Consider the following 16,175-nt stretch of genomic DNA (forward strand, 5'->3'; position numbering starts at 1 on the left):
TTATCACGGCATTTGGTAAAGATCTCCTCCCCTTCGAGGTCTTGCTCTTTAGGAATCCAAGAGCAACTGAAAAATGGAGATTCCTATCCGTCAGGGCATGAGCACTTCGGATTGTTTAGCAGTCAACTTGGATTTCTAGTCATTTCGCTGCGATCTTGAGCGTTTCATGGTCAATGCGTTTTTTAATATCTCTTTCTTTTGCACATGCCGGCAGCACGAAGGCGCCTCAGCAATTAATTTATTTGTGTACTTGTGCAAGTATTTTGCTTTCGCAGGCGCAAACTCTATTAAACTTTCTAATTAAGCGGTCGCCACTCGCTGATATTTATATATCTATATCTGCGGCAACTTTTTAGGCGCTGCTAGCGCCCAACTGCAGACAGTCGTCGTTGCGATCCGCGATGAGGCAGAAGTCGCGCCAGGTGCCCACATTCACAGAGCGATAGGCAAGCCGAGCGGTTCGAGCAGCAGCCACCAGAGTCCGGAAAGATGTCCATGCAGCCAGCCCCAACAGGAGATAACGAGTATAGAACGCGGCAGAGTCCTGGCATTCTTCTAGCCACAACCAGGGGCAGTCACTGGATTATGGGCCTGTTATTCGTCCACACAATTGTACGTAAATTTTGGGTTCTTCTGTTCTTCCGGTGGGAGTATGTATAGGATTTGGCAATCGAGCTTTCCTTTTATTTCTTGCAGATGTCTCTCATGGTAGTTAAGGTCGCCTCCACAGCAGCTCTGTATCAACACCAGCAACAACCACTGCAACCACTCAACGACATTGAGTCCACAGCAGAGACGACACCCAGCGACAGGGAGACCCAGAGCCTGGGCCTGAATCAGAACCAGAGCCAGATCCAAAGCAGCAGCGACATCGAGAAGATGCGTGCCAAGTTACAGCAACTGCAGCACGAGCAGCAGCAAGAGTATCTCCGGCAACAGCAGCAGCAGTTGCAGCTGCATCTGCAACAGATGCATGCCACGGGAGCTGCTGGCGAAACCGCCTACTTATTGGAGCGTGCCGACCACGGCGCACCCGCCCCTGCGCCCATCTACGGAACATGGCGCACGAAAGCGAGACGGGCCCCACACGCCACCTCGGGCAACGATGTTGACGATGGGCATGTCTACGAGCGCCTGCCCAAGCGATCAGCCACCATGACACCTCTTCGTGGCGTGCTGCGCGATCAGATGCCCCGTCCGCCTCGCCTAGCCACCCAGGACACGCACCACCCCCAGATGTCCGGCTCTCCACCGCCGCCGCCCTCAACGTCCCTGCTGAGGCGCCACTATTCCGAGACGCCGGGCACTCTGGCCATGCGGGAAGACTTTAAGCCGAAACCCTTCCACTTTCCCTACGACGGTCCCATGCCCGAACAGTTCACCAAGGGCGAGGCGGAGAAGGAGCAACGCCCGCGGCCAGAGGTGAACAACATCCAGGACATCCTGCAACACCTACACATAAATGGGTTGGGTCCAAGCAAGCTGCCACCGATGGTGATGATGCCCACGGGCCTCCATATTGCTGGAAGCTTCAAGAACCTTAAGAGCAGCGGTATCGGGAACTTTTTTCGCAGCAAGCGGAACAAGAAGCAGATGCAGTTCAGCATCCCATTGCCTATATCAATGGGGCACATGCCAATGCCAATGCCAATGCCCATGTCGATGTCCATGTCCATGCCGATGGCCATGCCAATGCCCATGCAGTGGTACGGCCCGGGAGTGATGTCCCACCAGCGCGTGGCCATTGATCAGTTGTATCCATACAAGCCACGCTCCCCGCAGGACATCAATTTGCTGGCCATGCAGCAGCTAACACCCAACAAGAACGTGTCCAAGAAGAAGAATAAGAAAAAGCACCAGAACCAGCAGCACCAGCAGCAGCAGCAGCAACAGTTGACCCAGGGCAACCACAATCTCCTGCTGGAGCACGGCAGTCAGCAGCACTACGTGGCCGATCCTTTTGGCCAGCACCTGCCCCAGCCAGTGCTCGGCCTAAATGCCACACGACAGCCGCTGCATAAGCGCATTCCCTTCAAGCTGAATCTGGACATCTATCCGGTGATGCCTCCCTCGCGTCCCGCCTCAGTACTCCGCAATCCTTTCCAGCAGGAGTACGCGATGCCTTCGCCGGCAGCACTGACTGGTACCACGGCCGCCGCCTACCAACATCTGGGTCCCGGCGTCTACCAGACGCCATTCAAATTCCCCACCCAGGCGCCCCATCCAGGCCACATGCAAATATCCTTCCCCGACCAGGCCCCGCGACTTAGCCAGCAGCAAGCTCTCTATCAGTCTCAGGCCCACAAATTTCCGCCTCCCAAGAGCGTGCATCCCGATGAGGCCATCTATGGACATGCTCCGGTTTATGGACATAGCCTGGCGCAAGGACAAAATCAGGGCCAGAGTCATTGGCAGGGCCACAGCCATGGCTATCCACAAGGTCAGGGCTTGGCTCACGTTCAGGCTCTGGGTCAAGTTCAGGGACAGGGTCAGGCGATGGAGTCTCAGTCTATAGAGTCTCAGACGAGCCCCATTATGCTCCACCTGAATGTCTTTCCCAAGCAGAAGCCCACGGCGACAATACGCGCTTCCACAAATCCGTTTTACAACAACAACTTGAATCGGAACACGATCTACTCGAGTGATCTGCCCCCACCCAATCCCCCGAGCCCCATCGAGCCGCGTCAGGCAGGCAATGGCTCTGCAACACCGGCAGCCACTCATCCGCAACACCATCATCAGCAACAGCAGCCGTCTCAGCAGATATCTCTTAATCAAACCCAGCAGCATCATCAACCGCAAGTGAATCGCTCCAGTTCCATCTCTCGCAGCGACCACATGCCCCTCATCGACTTCGAGCATCCGATTGTGGCCGCCGACTTGCCAGAGGCGCCACATCCAGCCTCTCTTGTCAGCCACCGGACCGATCATCGCCACCACAGGGCGCAGGGGCATCACCCTATGGATGAGCACTTTCGGTACCAAAAGAATGCCAATATCGAGCAACTGGCGGCCGAGGCACAGACAGCATCTCTCTTCCGCTTTCCCGTCGAGGATCTGATACAATTCCACGTGGACGATGCCCTCTAACCATTAACTGTATTAGCTGTATCACTTTTTTTTTATTCTTCAGTTAGTGTAGAAGTTAAATCATTATAAATGGTTTCTATTACAAACATATTCAACAAAAATAGTATGAGGGCATTCATCGACTCAACCATTGAACAAAACAATAGTGCCTTGCTGAAACCTGAAGGCTTGGTTCTTTTTTCTTTAAATGAGCCTGCAAGCAGGTATTTTACTAAACCTGAAGCTTTGGTTCAAGCAGTGCGCCGCTGAAACCGGAGGGCGTGATTCGTGTTCCCTATATGCCTATAAGTATGCAGCGCATTTTCTGTGTAAGCCCAAAAGTACTATTAGGTTTTTCCCGGCTTAGGCATTCCATTGCCAATCGTTTTGCGAAATGGGACACAAACCAAAGCCAGCCGGCAACAACAAGAAACCAGTACTCAGCAGCAGCTGAGAGCCAAGAACGGGCGAGGCGGCAGCACCACAGCAACAGGTAAGAGTCACCTACCAGACAGAAGGTAAACAGGCGTCGCTCCGTCCAGACGTTGCCGCGCTTCGAACTCGAATTCCGCCGTCCGTGAGTGAGACACCAGATACAAGATACAAAAACATACAAAACGGCAACAACAAGAAGTCGCTAGCGGCCTGGCCAAGATCAAGTTTCGGACCTTAGCGTCATCCATTCGCCGTTTTAAGAGTGTGTGTTTTTTTGCGTGCGTTGTTGGCCAAAAGCGAAACGAAGCCAAAATATAATGTGAAATGGCTGGACTTAAATGGGCATTAGTGTTAATTATTGTCTGAGGGTACTTTCTGGCTTTGCCCAGACTAATTGCACTTCAGTCAGAACTACAGATCTGAGGATTTTACATTTGCATTTTGCAGAGGAGCGGTCTGCTTCCTGAGAAAGGCATTTTTTCGCTCCATCTCACTCACTCACTCTCTCTCTCTCTCTCTCTCTCTCTATCTCTCGGGGTATCTCCCTCTCTTTGTTGTTCTTTTTTGCCCAAAACGAGAACTCGTAGATATGTGTATTCCTATACCTACTACATGGACTATACTATGGCTCAGAGTCTGCGGATTATAGCAACGAGTCTGTGTGTGTTTTTCTGCGTTCGGTTTCTTGGCTGCTTTTGGACATTTCCGATTTTAATAACCTTGCCGATGGTAGTATGACTTTGGCCAGAAGACTGTATACATAGCCAGCAAAATGTGTGAATTGGATAATCATCAACAGCCGTATGTTGTATCGATATAGCCATGTCTAAAATCAAATATCTATACCATCCACAACGGATCTGCAAGGGTACCTAAATATTCGGCCCCCGAAGCTAGCCTTCTTTTCTTCTTTAGTTTGCTTTTCCGCCGTCGGTCCCTCTGCTTTCCCCGCCTGTCTGTTGTGTGTTTGTCCGTCCGTGATGTGTGTGTGCCTGCGAACTGGTATGTGTGTGCCAGCGAAGAAAGCCATCATCGCGCCGTTTGCCAATCGCCAAGAAGTGCCCAATGATCGGAACTCCCAGCCAGCAGCAGCAGCAGCCGTCGCCTCATCATCATGTGCTACTTTTCACATGTGCATAAAGTGAAATTTTCTGTCCGCTCCCGCAGCGGCTTTCAGCTCTTGTTCAGCTTCTGGACTAGAAAATGGTCTTGTTCACTTTTTTGCGCATCGGCAAATGTACTGAAAGCTGTAGCCACACTGCCGCTGGCAAAGTTCAAACGGCAAGGCTGCGATTAGCAAACTAAAACAGCAGACTCAGCCAGATTCCAGCAAGATCTCTGCTATTGCCACTCCATTATTCGTACCATTGTGCCGACAAGGCCAACTGGGGGCGGGTGTTGCAGCTAACATTGAAAAAGTTATTGTTTCGGTCCAAGTAAATGACGAGAAATTTGGTTTGCATTTTCTGACAGTCAGCAGTACGAGCCACAGGCCCCTAGAACGAGCTACGCGCGGAGTCAAATCGAAGCTGTGTCGATCTTTAAAATCTATGTGCCAAATACTAGAGTAAACAGCCACGAAATCTCGGCGAGCTAACGGATACAGATACCTAACGGCATTGAAATTAGCAACGGCAACATGTTGCCGCTGGGGCTGCCCCTGCTGCTATTGCCCCTGATGCTGCTGAGCTCCACTATGGCCCAGCTGCTGAATCATCCGCCGCAATTTGTGCCCGGAACAGGAGATATGTCCCGCTTCAGCCTGTCGGAAAACACGCCAGTCGGAAGTCCCATTTACCAGCTGAAAGGTAAGTACTGCCCTCTCAAATTTGTGGGTGCTACACCAAAACAAGTTCCAGACCCATTTTTATTGCTGTAGCATTGTCCGTAAATCCAGAATTTCTTTTCGCGGGCTTTGTGCGAGATCTGGGGCACTGGAATAGTCTGCATTTTATTAAAATTAGTAGCACGATGAGCCAGGAGAGGCCCATTTTCAGGTTTCATAATTTTATACGAAATTGCTACATGGCTTTCATTGCAGCATTGAGACAATGTTCAACAATAGCCCAGTTCCCACGCAGTTTGCTGAGATGCGATGCCTTTCACTGGAAACAGTTTTTTGTTATTGAAAATATAAAGCCCCACTAGCGCCATGAGATGGTAGGCCCTGGGTATTGTAGAGCATTTGATTAATTATTAACTGAGTGCTAAAGAATGTAATCTTTAGAGGCGGGCGCTTGGAGTTCAATAGACCAAATGCAATCACATCTTAACAATGCTATGCCCAGAATATTAGGTTCAGAAATGATCATACAACGAAGAAATATCTGAGATATAGTCAGTTTTTATTAAATTCTGTTAAAACTATTAGAAGTGTAGTATCATAAAGGAAACTCCCGCCTTGAATCTGCTAGAATCAGATAGTGAATCAAACCCTGCTTTCTGCACACATAATGTATTTTTTTGTAGCAAGAACTTCTTTAAAGGGTATCCCCGCTTCGATTCGAACACATACTCCCTCTCCGCTGGCTTTTTAAGTGTATAATAATTTTGTAATTTGGCTTTTGGACATACCTCAAATTACCCGTGCTGACTTTCATTTCTTGGCTAGGAGTTTTTTTTTTTGGTTGGCTCTGACCACAACGCCACCTACTTTGAGGCAACCTTGTGCGGGGTATTGGATTATTATTATGGTAGCAGCACGTTTACAGCATATCGGCCTCAGATATGAGCATATACATATATGTATATACATACGATTACACAATGTGAGTGCAGTAAAAAATGCATTCTCTGATCTGGCAGAATGTGCGATAAACTACAGACACTCGCAGCTGTTTCTCTGTTTCTGGCTTTTAGGGTTTGCATTCGCCAGCAATCGTCCAAGAATGCAGTTTGGTAATCAATTAACAAACAAAAACAAACAAAGATACATGTGTATCTGATAGGTTGACATGCGGAAATGCATTTGAACACGTTTGTGCGTAGCAACAGAGCCAGATCCAGAGATCCGGTAATGATGATTATTGTAATGGGTGCCGTCATTAGATAGTCGCGCTTTTGCTTTAGAACACTTTACACTTTTACCCCGATCGAGAGTGCCAATCAATCGAGAGTCGAGAGCAATCAAATGGCAATCTTGTCTCAATCAGCATAGGGGAGGCCTGTCACCGTCACTCCCTCAAAAACGATTATTTAACAACCAACCCACTGAGCAGATCTTGTTTGCTCTGGTGCACCTGCTCCACTGCTCCACAGTTGACACCCTAACACAGAGGCCCAGTCCCCAGTTACAGATGCGATGCATAGACATGGAGAGGCCTGCAATTTGATGCCACTGCAACTTCATCAGGCGCGCCAACTTCATAATCAGATGGAGCATTGTCTTAACTGGTTGTTTGGGGGCTGGCTGCTGAGCGTGTGCCAAATCGCCTTGGCCTGGCCGGGTTGTTGCTGTAACTGTAACTGAGACTGCCTCTGCGACTGCGACTGCGACTGGGTGAGCGGCCTCTCAGCAGGTTCGTTTTGCAAGCAGCATCCGTGAGATACAAAACACGTTTGTTGCGTTTGAAATCAAAAGTGCCAGGCATAAAAACACATAGTCAAACACTTGAAAGCTCAATTGAAAAAAACTGGCCAGGCCATAAGAAAATTGCTTTGCCTAAACTGTGAGCCAGGAAGCAATTGTCCAACTGCATCTGGTTCATAACTCCAGATGGGGAATCCATGCCGAATATCACCACAATTGCATAACTTCATTATTCCCTGGGAATCTACAATCGATATGTACAGGTTCCTTATTCGAGAGTTCTGAAACTGCATCTGGTTTATGGATCCCGATTACAATTAAATCTTGGACTAATTAAAAACGAATATTCAATCGGTTTTCATGAACTTTTAGATTAACGCAGCAATTCCTTTCAGTTTTGTCTTAAGATTTATTTAAAATGGGTACTTAATTACACATTCCGAATACCATATGAATGGAGTGGCTAACCAAACGAATAATTGTCCGAATGTTGGCTCATGGCGGTTGCATTGGGCGTTTTTATCATTTTATCCAACTGAAAAAACAACATATTCAGTGTGTAATAGAGAGCCAAATATTAACAAATACGCTTCGCGAAGCGTGAAATCACAAATTATTTCTGCCGCATCAACAGCAAGAGTAACTACCACAACAATTACAGACACATCCTCCCCCGCCGAGCAACGATCTGATAACTGGGATGGAACAAGTGAAAAGAAGAAAAGCTTTTCCACATCTCACACGTACCCGCAATTACAGTGTTCATTCATCTTTTCCAATTTTCCCCCAAAAAGTCTTACCAAAACTTTTGTAACTCATGTGTACATATGTACGAGCAACAGAATTCCTAAAGAGAAGAGAAAACAAGTAAGAACGGGCTGGCCTTGACTAAAAAATATCCTACATAAAACTTATATTTCATGATAACATTATATTTTCATAAATAAATAGGTAAAGAGAGAGAGAGATCTCTCCACGTTGAAGAAAAACTGACAATAACATTAGTGGAAATTAAAGTTAAATTTTAATTCAAAATAATTTCAAAAACTAAATGTTGTTGCAAATACTACATTAAAAATAGATTGCTTCAATTATGCCTTGCTTATCTTTTTCCCTTATCCCATTCCTATAAACACAAATAAATGACTTTGACCAGCTCACTTACACATTACTCTGGTGATCGTTATCTTCTTTGAAATCTTTATAAGTGTTTTATATCGCACCGAAAAAGCGTTGAAAATAAAGTGCAGTGAAGTAAAGAAATTGGTTTCGTAATTTACTGTGGCCTTCATTTTTTATTTCTTTCGGAAATGATATCTTCTCGTTTCCTAAAGTTCTGCATTCTTAAATATTCGCATTAATTTCATTTAAATCAATACACCCCATCCTCCTCCATCTACAGGGTATGAATATGTGTAAACCCGAAATATAAGTTTGAAAAGTTGAAACGGTCACTCACGCGCCAATGCAAGGGGAACCAGTGATAGTGCGGCTTGCAGAGAGGGGGATACAAGCAGTGATCATAGCAATGGCGATTGAAGAGGGGAACGGGAATGCAGCGCGCACCGGGTTGGCGACCGCAGTCGGTATGTTTTGGGTGTAGCGCTGGTAAAGCTGGAGGAGCGGTTGCCGTGGTTGTCTGTTTGCTTCCCGCTTTTGAGTCGTGTCTTTCTGGTCGTGCTGCAATTGTCGGTGCGCGCAAGACCCGCTCCCATATACATACATATACCCAACAACTCTTAGAGCCCCCACTCCCGGAGTACCCGCTGAATGGATAAAGCAAACTTGAAAAATCTGTCTAGCTCCATGGCAGGCAGCAGTGCCAAAAGCAGTTTTCCCGACCGCTTAATGGTCTGTTTTTCTTTGTAAGCTTTTCTGGGTTCATTTCATTTCTCTCCAGTTATTTTTCCCTCCATCATTGCTCTGAAAGAATTTCTAAAGTAATTTCGTGGTGCCCTTAAGCTGAGATCTGGCTTTGGTATTTATATTTTTTTTGAATGTACATATATTTCCTGCTATTAGACTGGAGCAAAGAGAAAGAGAAATTGCCAGGTGAATGACACAATCCACTTAGAGGTAGACACAGCCCCGACTACTTACCGACTGCCAACTCCCAACACCCGACCCGACCCTAACTTGTTAGTTGGCCCTGTTTTACCGGCACAGGGCACAACGAACGCATTCGACTAGAAACATAAGGCGAAGGAGGTTGTGGGAACTAAATTAGCATTTTTCACACGCTTTTACATAAGCCCCCGGTGAGTCGGGAAGTCGGGCAGTAGCACTACTGAACGACTTCCACGAAGTGACAGCCTGGCTCGGATAACTCGTAATTAAAGCAATGAGCGTGTCAAACTGTGGGATAGACGGATAGACGACCAGCAGACCGACAAACCGACAAACCGCTTTAGTCTACAACTAATTTGTTGCACTTTTTCCCGGCCCACTCTCTCACACAGGCACCGACCCGGAGGGAGGCCGCCTCAAGTACAGCATAAGTGGGCCAGTCTTTTCGGTGGACCGGGAGACGGGCGTGGTGCGGCTGCGGCAGGAACTGGATCGGGAGACCCAAGATACTGTCGAGGTGATCATCAGCATCACTGATGAGGGCGTCTATGGCACAGAGCCCAACACTGTGTCTCAACGTCGCGAGATACCCGTGCGGGACTACAACGACAATCAGCCCACGTTCATCGGAAGACCCTACACTGCCAGCGTCAGCGAATCCTTGCCAGTAGGAGATGAGCTAAGCGTGAAGCCCACAATCATAGTGGTGGATCGCGATGAGGGAATCAACGCTGAGGTGCAGCTTAATTGTGTCGAGGTGAGTGATAAAGAATTATTTCTTTCGGCAAATTTCTTTGACAGTTTCTCTGCCTATTCCCATTCCAGGATAACGACATCTGCGACATCTTTGCAGTGCGTGCAGTGAAACTCTCCGACGGGAACTACACTGCTCGAGTGGCTTTGAAGCAGCCGCTGGACTTTGAGAGTCGTCCATCGTACATTATGACAATCTCGGCGTCGGACAGCGCGCACGAGAACCGCCTCTCCTCATTGGCCACCATTTCCATTAATGTGATCGACATTCAGGATCAGCCGCCCGTCTTCACCAATGCCCCCTACTCCGCCACGGTCCCGGAGAACACACCAGCCGGAGTCAGCATTCTGACCGTCAAGGCCATAGATGGGGACGTGGGCATACCCAGGGAAATATTCCTTTCGCTAGAGGATGAGCCATTCGGTCACTTTGAGTTAGTGCCCTTCGGGGATCCCAGGGAAGGTACCGCCGTTCTGCAGACCACTTCGGAGGCACTGGATCGCGAGAATGCGGAGATTCTGCAGAACGGAGGGGTCTACGTGTTCTCAATTCGTGCTACGGAACTGATTGACGGAGCCATTCCCGCCGAGCACTCGATAACGAGAGTCACTATCGTGGTAACGGATGTCGACGATCACCAGCCCACGTTTAGCGCCACCCACTTTAACGTCTCGATTGCCGAGAATCTTGCCAACGGTATGCCACTGCCCGGTCTCTCGATATTCGTCGATGACCGGGACATGGGGGAGAACAGTCGTTACCAGCTGGCCCTGCGGAACGTCGCCAATTCAGACGCCGTGTTTGCCATCTCACCCACCGAGGCTCAGGGTCGAGTCCCAGTCGTGGTCAAAGTCTTAGATGCTAGTCGCTTAGATTACGATGTCCCCGATCCGTCGCAACGCAAATTCGAATTCGATTTAGTGGCCCTGGTGAAGGGCGTGCAGAAGGCGAAGGCTCGTGTGGAGATTCACCTGCTGGATGCCAACGATAACGCCCCAGTATTCGATCAGCCCACATATCGTTTCACCGCTGCCGAGAACCTGGCCACAGATTACCTCATTGGTCATGTAAAGGCCACTGATTCAGATTCCGGGGAGTTCGGACACGTTCGGTATGTGCTCAAGGGCTTTGGGGCCGACAACTTCAACGTGGACCCTGAGACGGGCGGCCTCTATCTACAACGTCAGCTGGACTACGAGAAACAGAGCAGCTACAGTCTGACCGTTGTGGCCATCGACGGGGGTGGTCGAGAGTCGAATGCCAATCTCTTCGTCGGCGTTGTCGATGTCAACGACAACCATCCAAATTTCGAACACAAGGAGTACAGTCGCACCATCCGCGAAGGAGCGGCCATTTTTGAGCCTCAGTTCTTCGTCCGTGCCCATGATTCGGATGGTCCCACCCAGGGCAATGGACGGGTGACTTATGGCATAGTCTCGGAGAATAGCATAGCGGGGAATGTCTTCCGCATCGAACCGGATACGGGAGAGATAGTCATCCAAAAGGCCGCCCGATCCATGGACACAGAGCGTGGAGAGTACGAGCTGACGGTTTCTGCAACAGATTTTGGTAAGCTTCGGGAAATACTCCCCTTACTTGGAAAGGTTAATGTTAGTGTACATTTTGTCTCTTAAGGTGTTCCGCCTTTGTCAAACACCACTCGTGTCTTGGTTCGAGTGGGCATCTCTGGCAATCAGCGTCCCATTTTCAGGGGACACTTCCAAAATATGGAGAATCTGCCCATCATAGGTCCGCCCAGCTATCGGGTTTCCATTCCGGAGAATGCCGCACCAGGCTATAATGTGACTTCTGTCTCTGCTCACGATCCCGATGGCTTGGACAGCCTGCTGCGATATAGGATAGTGGGTGCCAATGATAACTTCGAGATTGATGAAGAGTATGTATAGGTTTTGGATCCATTAATTGCTTGAGTTTTAATTAATGAATGTCTTCTTTTTTGTAGATCCGGTGTAATCACAGTCTCAACGCAGGCCCACATCGATCGCGATTCGAATATGAATAGCTTTGAGATCATCGTGAATGCCGTGGACTCGGGTACACCCATCCCCGAAACTGCCACCAGCACCGTATATGTGAATGTAAAGGACATAAACGACGAAAGGCCGAAGTTCGAGCAGGCCAGCTACGCCGCTTACGTATCCGAGAGAACGGCCATTGGGGAGAGCGTTCTGCGGGTGAAGGCCATTGACAAAGACCTCAATTCACGCCTGGAGTACAGTCTGCTGGGTCCGGTGAAGGCCACCACCAAGGCTGGTGTCAGCATCACCAACCGCAGCAGCTACCGGGTGCAGGAGGCCTTCCGAATCGACAGCCAGAGTGGGGAGATCTTTGTGAACAGCTCGCTGCGCCACGATGTGGCAGCCATTATCATCTTTACCGTGCAAGTGCGAGATCTGAATGCAGAGGTGGACCCCGAGGGACAGGTGGACAGCACCGAGGTGACTGTCTATGTGCAGTCCTTCCAGGACACCAACCCAGTATTCAAGAACCCCAGTTGGAGCAGTTCCCGACCCGTGATAGACATCAAGATCAAGGAAGAGATGCCCATCGCCAGTGCCCTGTTCATTCTGCAGGCCGAGGATCCCGTGACCCGGCAACCCATAACAAGCTTTGAACTGATCGAACCCAAACAGGTGGACTACTTCCAGATATCAGAGCGCACCGGCGAGGTCATCCTGAAAAAGCGCCTTGACTACGAGGTTTTGGCGGAGACGGGCAACGGTCCGGAGTTCGAGCTCCAGGTGCGGGCCAGCAGTGCGGATCGCCAACGCAGTACCATCAGTCGCCTTAACATCACCGTGGAGAATGTGAACGACAACAGTCCGCGTTTCGAGCAGAGCTCATACCGTGCCACAATCATCGAGAACCGGATGCACCCGGAGAGGGTGGTGCATGTGAGGGCGGTGGACAAGGATGCCGTACTGAATGCAAGGGATGAGCGTCTGGGCTATCACAAGATCATCTACTCGCTGCAGGGCGAGCACGCCATGCTCTTCGAGATCAACAACATCACCGGTGAGGTGGTCGTGGCTCGCGACCAGACCATCGATCGGGAGAGGACTCCACACATTCGTCTCCAGGTGAAGGCCGAGGACTCGCCGGGCAAGCCCACAGATGCTAAGCAGAGTGTCGTGGACCTGCTGATCGATGTCCTAGACGTCAATGACAATGCCCCGGTGTTCACCCAAAAGAAGTACAGCACAGTCATTCCGGAGAATGCTCAGATCGACTCCTTCGTTCTTCAACTGGAGGCTCTGGATGCCGACGAGGGCCTGGGCGGGGAAGTTCGATACGAGTTGGTCAACGAGGGAGAAGCCAACGGCCTCTTCAAGATCAATCCCCAGACGGGTTTGCTCTCCACCCGCCGTAATCTCACTGGCAAGGGTCGAGCGGAGCCGTACATATTGATCGTCCGTGCCCAGGACAATGGCAGCCAGCTGCCCAAGCAGCCAACTCTCTCCTCTGATGTGGATGTGCGGATATTCATCGGCGATGTGAGTGCCAACGATGGGGTGCCATTTTTTGTGGCACCTCGGGTGGGACAAATGGCTAATGTTACTGAGGTAAGACCCAATTATCGAAGTGTATTTCGACATCTTAGTACAGCCTATACTTTTTAGAATGCTGTTATTGGAGCGCCAGTATTCCAAGTGATTGCCAATGATCCGGACGATGAGAGTACGCCCTCAGGGACCATAACCTATCGCATTCTCCCAGACACGGCGGATGCCGAGACCTTCGCCATTGATACCCAAACAGGGCTGATAACGACAAGGCAATCGCTGGATCGGGAGACCAAGAATATGTACAAAATCATCCTAGAGGTCAGCGACAACGGACAGCCCAAGCAGTCGGTGACACGAATCTTGCAGATTGCTGTGCTGGACGTGGATGATCACGAGCCGCGATTTGCCAGGGAAACTGTAAGTAATCTTAAGGGAGATACGAATAAATGTATCTTACTGAACGATTTTTCAACAGGACGAAGGACCCTTGGTCATGTCAGTCAGTGAGGAAGAACCGGCTGGCACCATTGTTGGTAGCTTCACTGCCGTGGACGAGGACATGGGCGAGAATGCCGCCATCGATTATGTCATTGTTGAGGGCAACAACGAACAGATCTTTACCATCGAGCGAACCAACGATAGCCTGGCCATTCTCAAGACCAGCCAACCTATTGATCGAGAGCTTGTCGAGTCCTTCACGCTGACCGTCAAATGCTTGAAGTTGGGGGAACCCGGTTACAGGTTCATCGGGGATCCCTATGATCGCCAGGATCCCTCGCAATTGCGCGTAACCATTAAGGTTCTCGATATCGACGACAATCTGCCGCAGTTCGAGCAACAAGATCCCACCGTGGGCATCCGCATCAACGTTCCCATCGACACGGTTGTCACCACATTGCGAGCCAGCGACGCTGATGCCGAGGCGCCGCCCATTTCTCTATCCATCGAGAACGTCACCTTTGTTCCACAGTTCTATAAGCGGAGTCGGAAGCTGTCCGTTGGCAATCTGCAGAACCTCTTCACCCTGAACAATCGCACCGGGGAGCTGCGCACTGGCGGCTCCTTTTTGGACTACGTGGATGGATACTTCCTCATGCGGGTGGCTGCCAACAACTCCGCCAAGCCCAAGCGCCAGGCACACAGCCACCTGAAGGTGTTCGTCATTCGCGACAAGTCCCTGCTGAAGTTCGTCTTTGCTCGCCCGCCCAACGAGATCCAGCACAACATTCGCCCATTCCAGGAGCAGTTGCAGAAGAAGCTGAAGCCACTGGGTCTGGAACTGCATGTCCTCGACACCCAAGTCTTCACGCGTCCGGATATGAGTCTGGACTTCACAGCGACCAGCTCCTGCTTCCAGATGTTCAAAAACGGGGCTGCCCTGTCCCTCAGCGAGATGCAAAAGCTGATGAATTCGCAGCAGCTGCGACAAGAGCTTATCGATATCTACGCCGCCTTCGGGGTCAGTGAAGTGGAGTCGTGCTCGGTGAGAAGGATCCATGCAGCGGCTCTCTTCGCCGGAATGTTAACCTCGGCGGGGGCCTGGCTGGTCTTTTTGGCCGCCCTTATAGGCCTGGCTGCTCTGATTTCCCTGTGCACCGCCTGCTGTCTGAAGAAGAAGTAAGTAATTTATCTTCTCTGGAAGCAGTGATGATGATGCTAATGGTCCAATCTTCCACCCAGATTTAAACGGCACAGCAAGCGGAGTCTGCAAGCGAGTTTGCGTTCGCCCACGGAGCACACACCCACATCATATAGCTACTCGATGCCCGCCGTTCTCTACTCAGAGCCAATCTACGGGCCCTTGTAGCCGCAGCTTATCTTCTGCACGGTCAGATCCAGGTCCCTAGTAAACTAGTGCACAAGACTTAAGCCCCGATTCGCACCAGCAACATCGCAGATCCGATGGGAAGGGATCTACCTTTGGCAGCTGCGAATCGGGAGTTTTATTGGCAGAGGGAATGCCAAAAAAGTCCATATATAAGCTTAAGCGTACTATGCGCGTGATCTAGTATGTATCGTACATATCGTATATAAACTAAGAGAGGTTAAACTGTATAAAGTCTAGCGATTATCCATCTGAAAAACTTAGCCTAAGTAGAGTCAGTTCTTTGTGTCATTTGCGCGGAAATACGGATTTGGTTCGAGGTTGGGTCGATTTTCTGCTCTGATTTGCCCGGACGGATTTCGCGTGCCTCGAATCTGCGGGTTTTTTTTTATTTATTTTTTTATTTTGGTAGAAATAGAATGCATTAATGCATTATATAAACCTATTTATCTTATCGTATATTTGCCCATAACATGTCGAACAAGTGCAAAATAAATATCACTCGAAATGCAGACCAATTCCAGTTCCATATTCAAATCCTCGAACTCCACCCATCCCATGATGATGATGGGGCCCTGTCGTCATCAGAGTCGGAGTTAGTCATGTGCGTGCCGACCGAATTGAACTGAATTTCCCATTTTCAAACAGAATGCATATGTTTCTGCTATTAAGTAAATATATTTATACTCGTACTATATACTCGTACGAAACTAAGTAGTTTGTCGAATGTGAACATGTGTGCAAATAAATTCTGTTAACTACGAAAAATGTGAAAGCTAAACACGAGCTAAATGCTATGTTATTTTCCAAAGGCTTCCGCCGCGTTGACGTTGGGTATATTGAGTACTCGTACCTGGTTCTGGGATTTACATACTCGTACGTAGGTGTGAAGTGATATGCAAATGAATTTTTTCCCCACTAAAAGCAATCAGGCTGCTGGCCATACCCTTCAATATGGGAAGTTCAAAA

The 16,175-nt window shown here is 49.4% G+C and overlaps 2 protein-coding genes across 3 annotated transcripts; both read left to right on the forward strand.

Moving 5' to 3' along the window:
* The first annotated feature begins 388 nt into the window (after window positions 1-388).
* LOC4813737 (histone-lysine N-methyltransferase 2C) lies at window positions 389-3,178 on the forward strand. The gene is made up of 2 exons (XM_033384318.1): window positions 389-612; window positions 697-3,178. The coding sequence occupies exons 1-2, from the start codon at window positions 490-492 to the stop codon at window positions 3,088-3,090; spliced, it is 2,517 nt and encodes an 838-aa protein (XP_033240209.1). The 5' UTR covers window positions 389-489; the 3' UTR covers window positions 3,091-3,178.
* A 384-nt stretch (window positions 3,179-3,562) lies between these two features.
* Window positions 3,563-15,974, forward strand: Cad74A (cadherin 74A). 2 transcript variants are annotated; one of them, XM_015187688.2, is made up of 9 exons: window positions 3,563-3,646; window positions 4,978-5,312; window positions 9,493-9,857; window positions 9,926-11,423; window positions 11,490-11,751; window positions 11,818-13,438; window positions 13,496-13,798; window positions 13,857-14,998; window positions 15,062-15,974. In XM_015187688.2, exons 2-9 carry the CDS (start codon window positions 5,144-5,146, stop codon window positions 15,186-15,188), a joined length of 5,487 nt encoding a protein of 1,828 aa, XP_015043174.2. In that variant the 5' UTR covers window positions 3,563-3,646; window positions 4,978-5,143; the 3' UTR covers window positions 15,189-15,974. The 2 variants fall into 2 exon arrangements, with proteins under 2 accessions (XP_015043174.2, XP_015043176.2); XM_015187690.2 differs by having other exon boundaries at window positions 3,576-3,766.
* Window positions 15,975-16,175: the final 201 nt, after the last annotated feature.

Source organism: Drosophila pseudoobscura, chromosome X (assembly GCF_009870125.1).
Source record: "Drosophila pseudoobscura strain MV-25-SWS-2005 chromosome X, UCI_Dpse_MV25, whole genome shotgun sequence".
NCBI lineage: Eukaryota > Metazoa > Arthropoda > Insecta > Diptera > Drosophilidae > Drosophila > Drosophila pseudoobscura.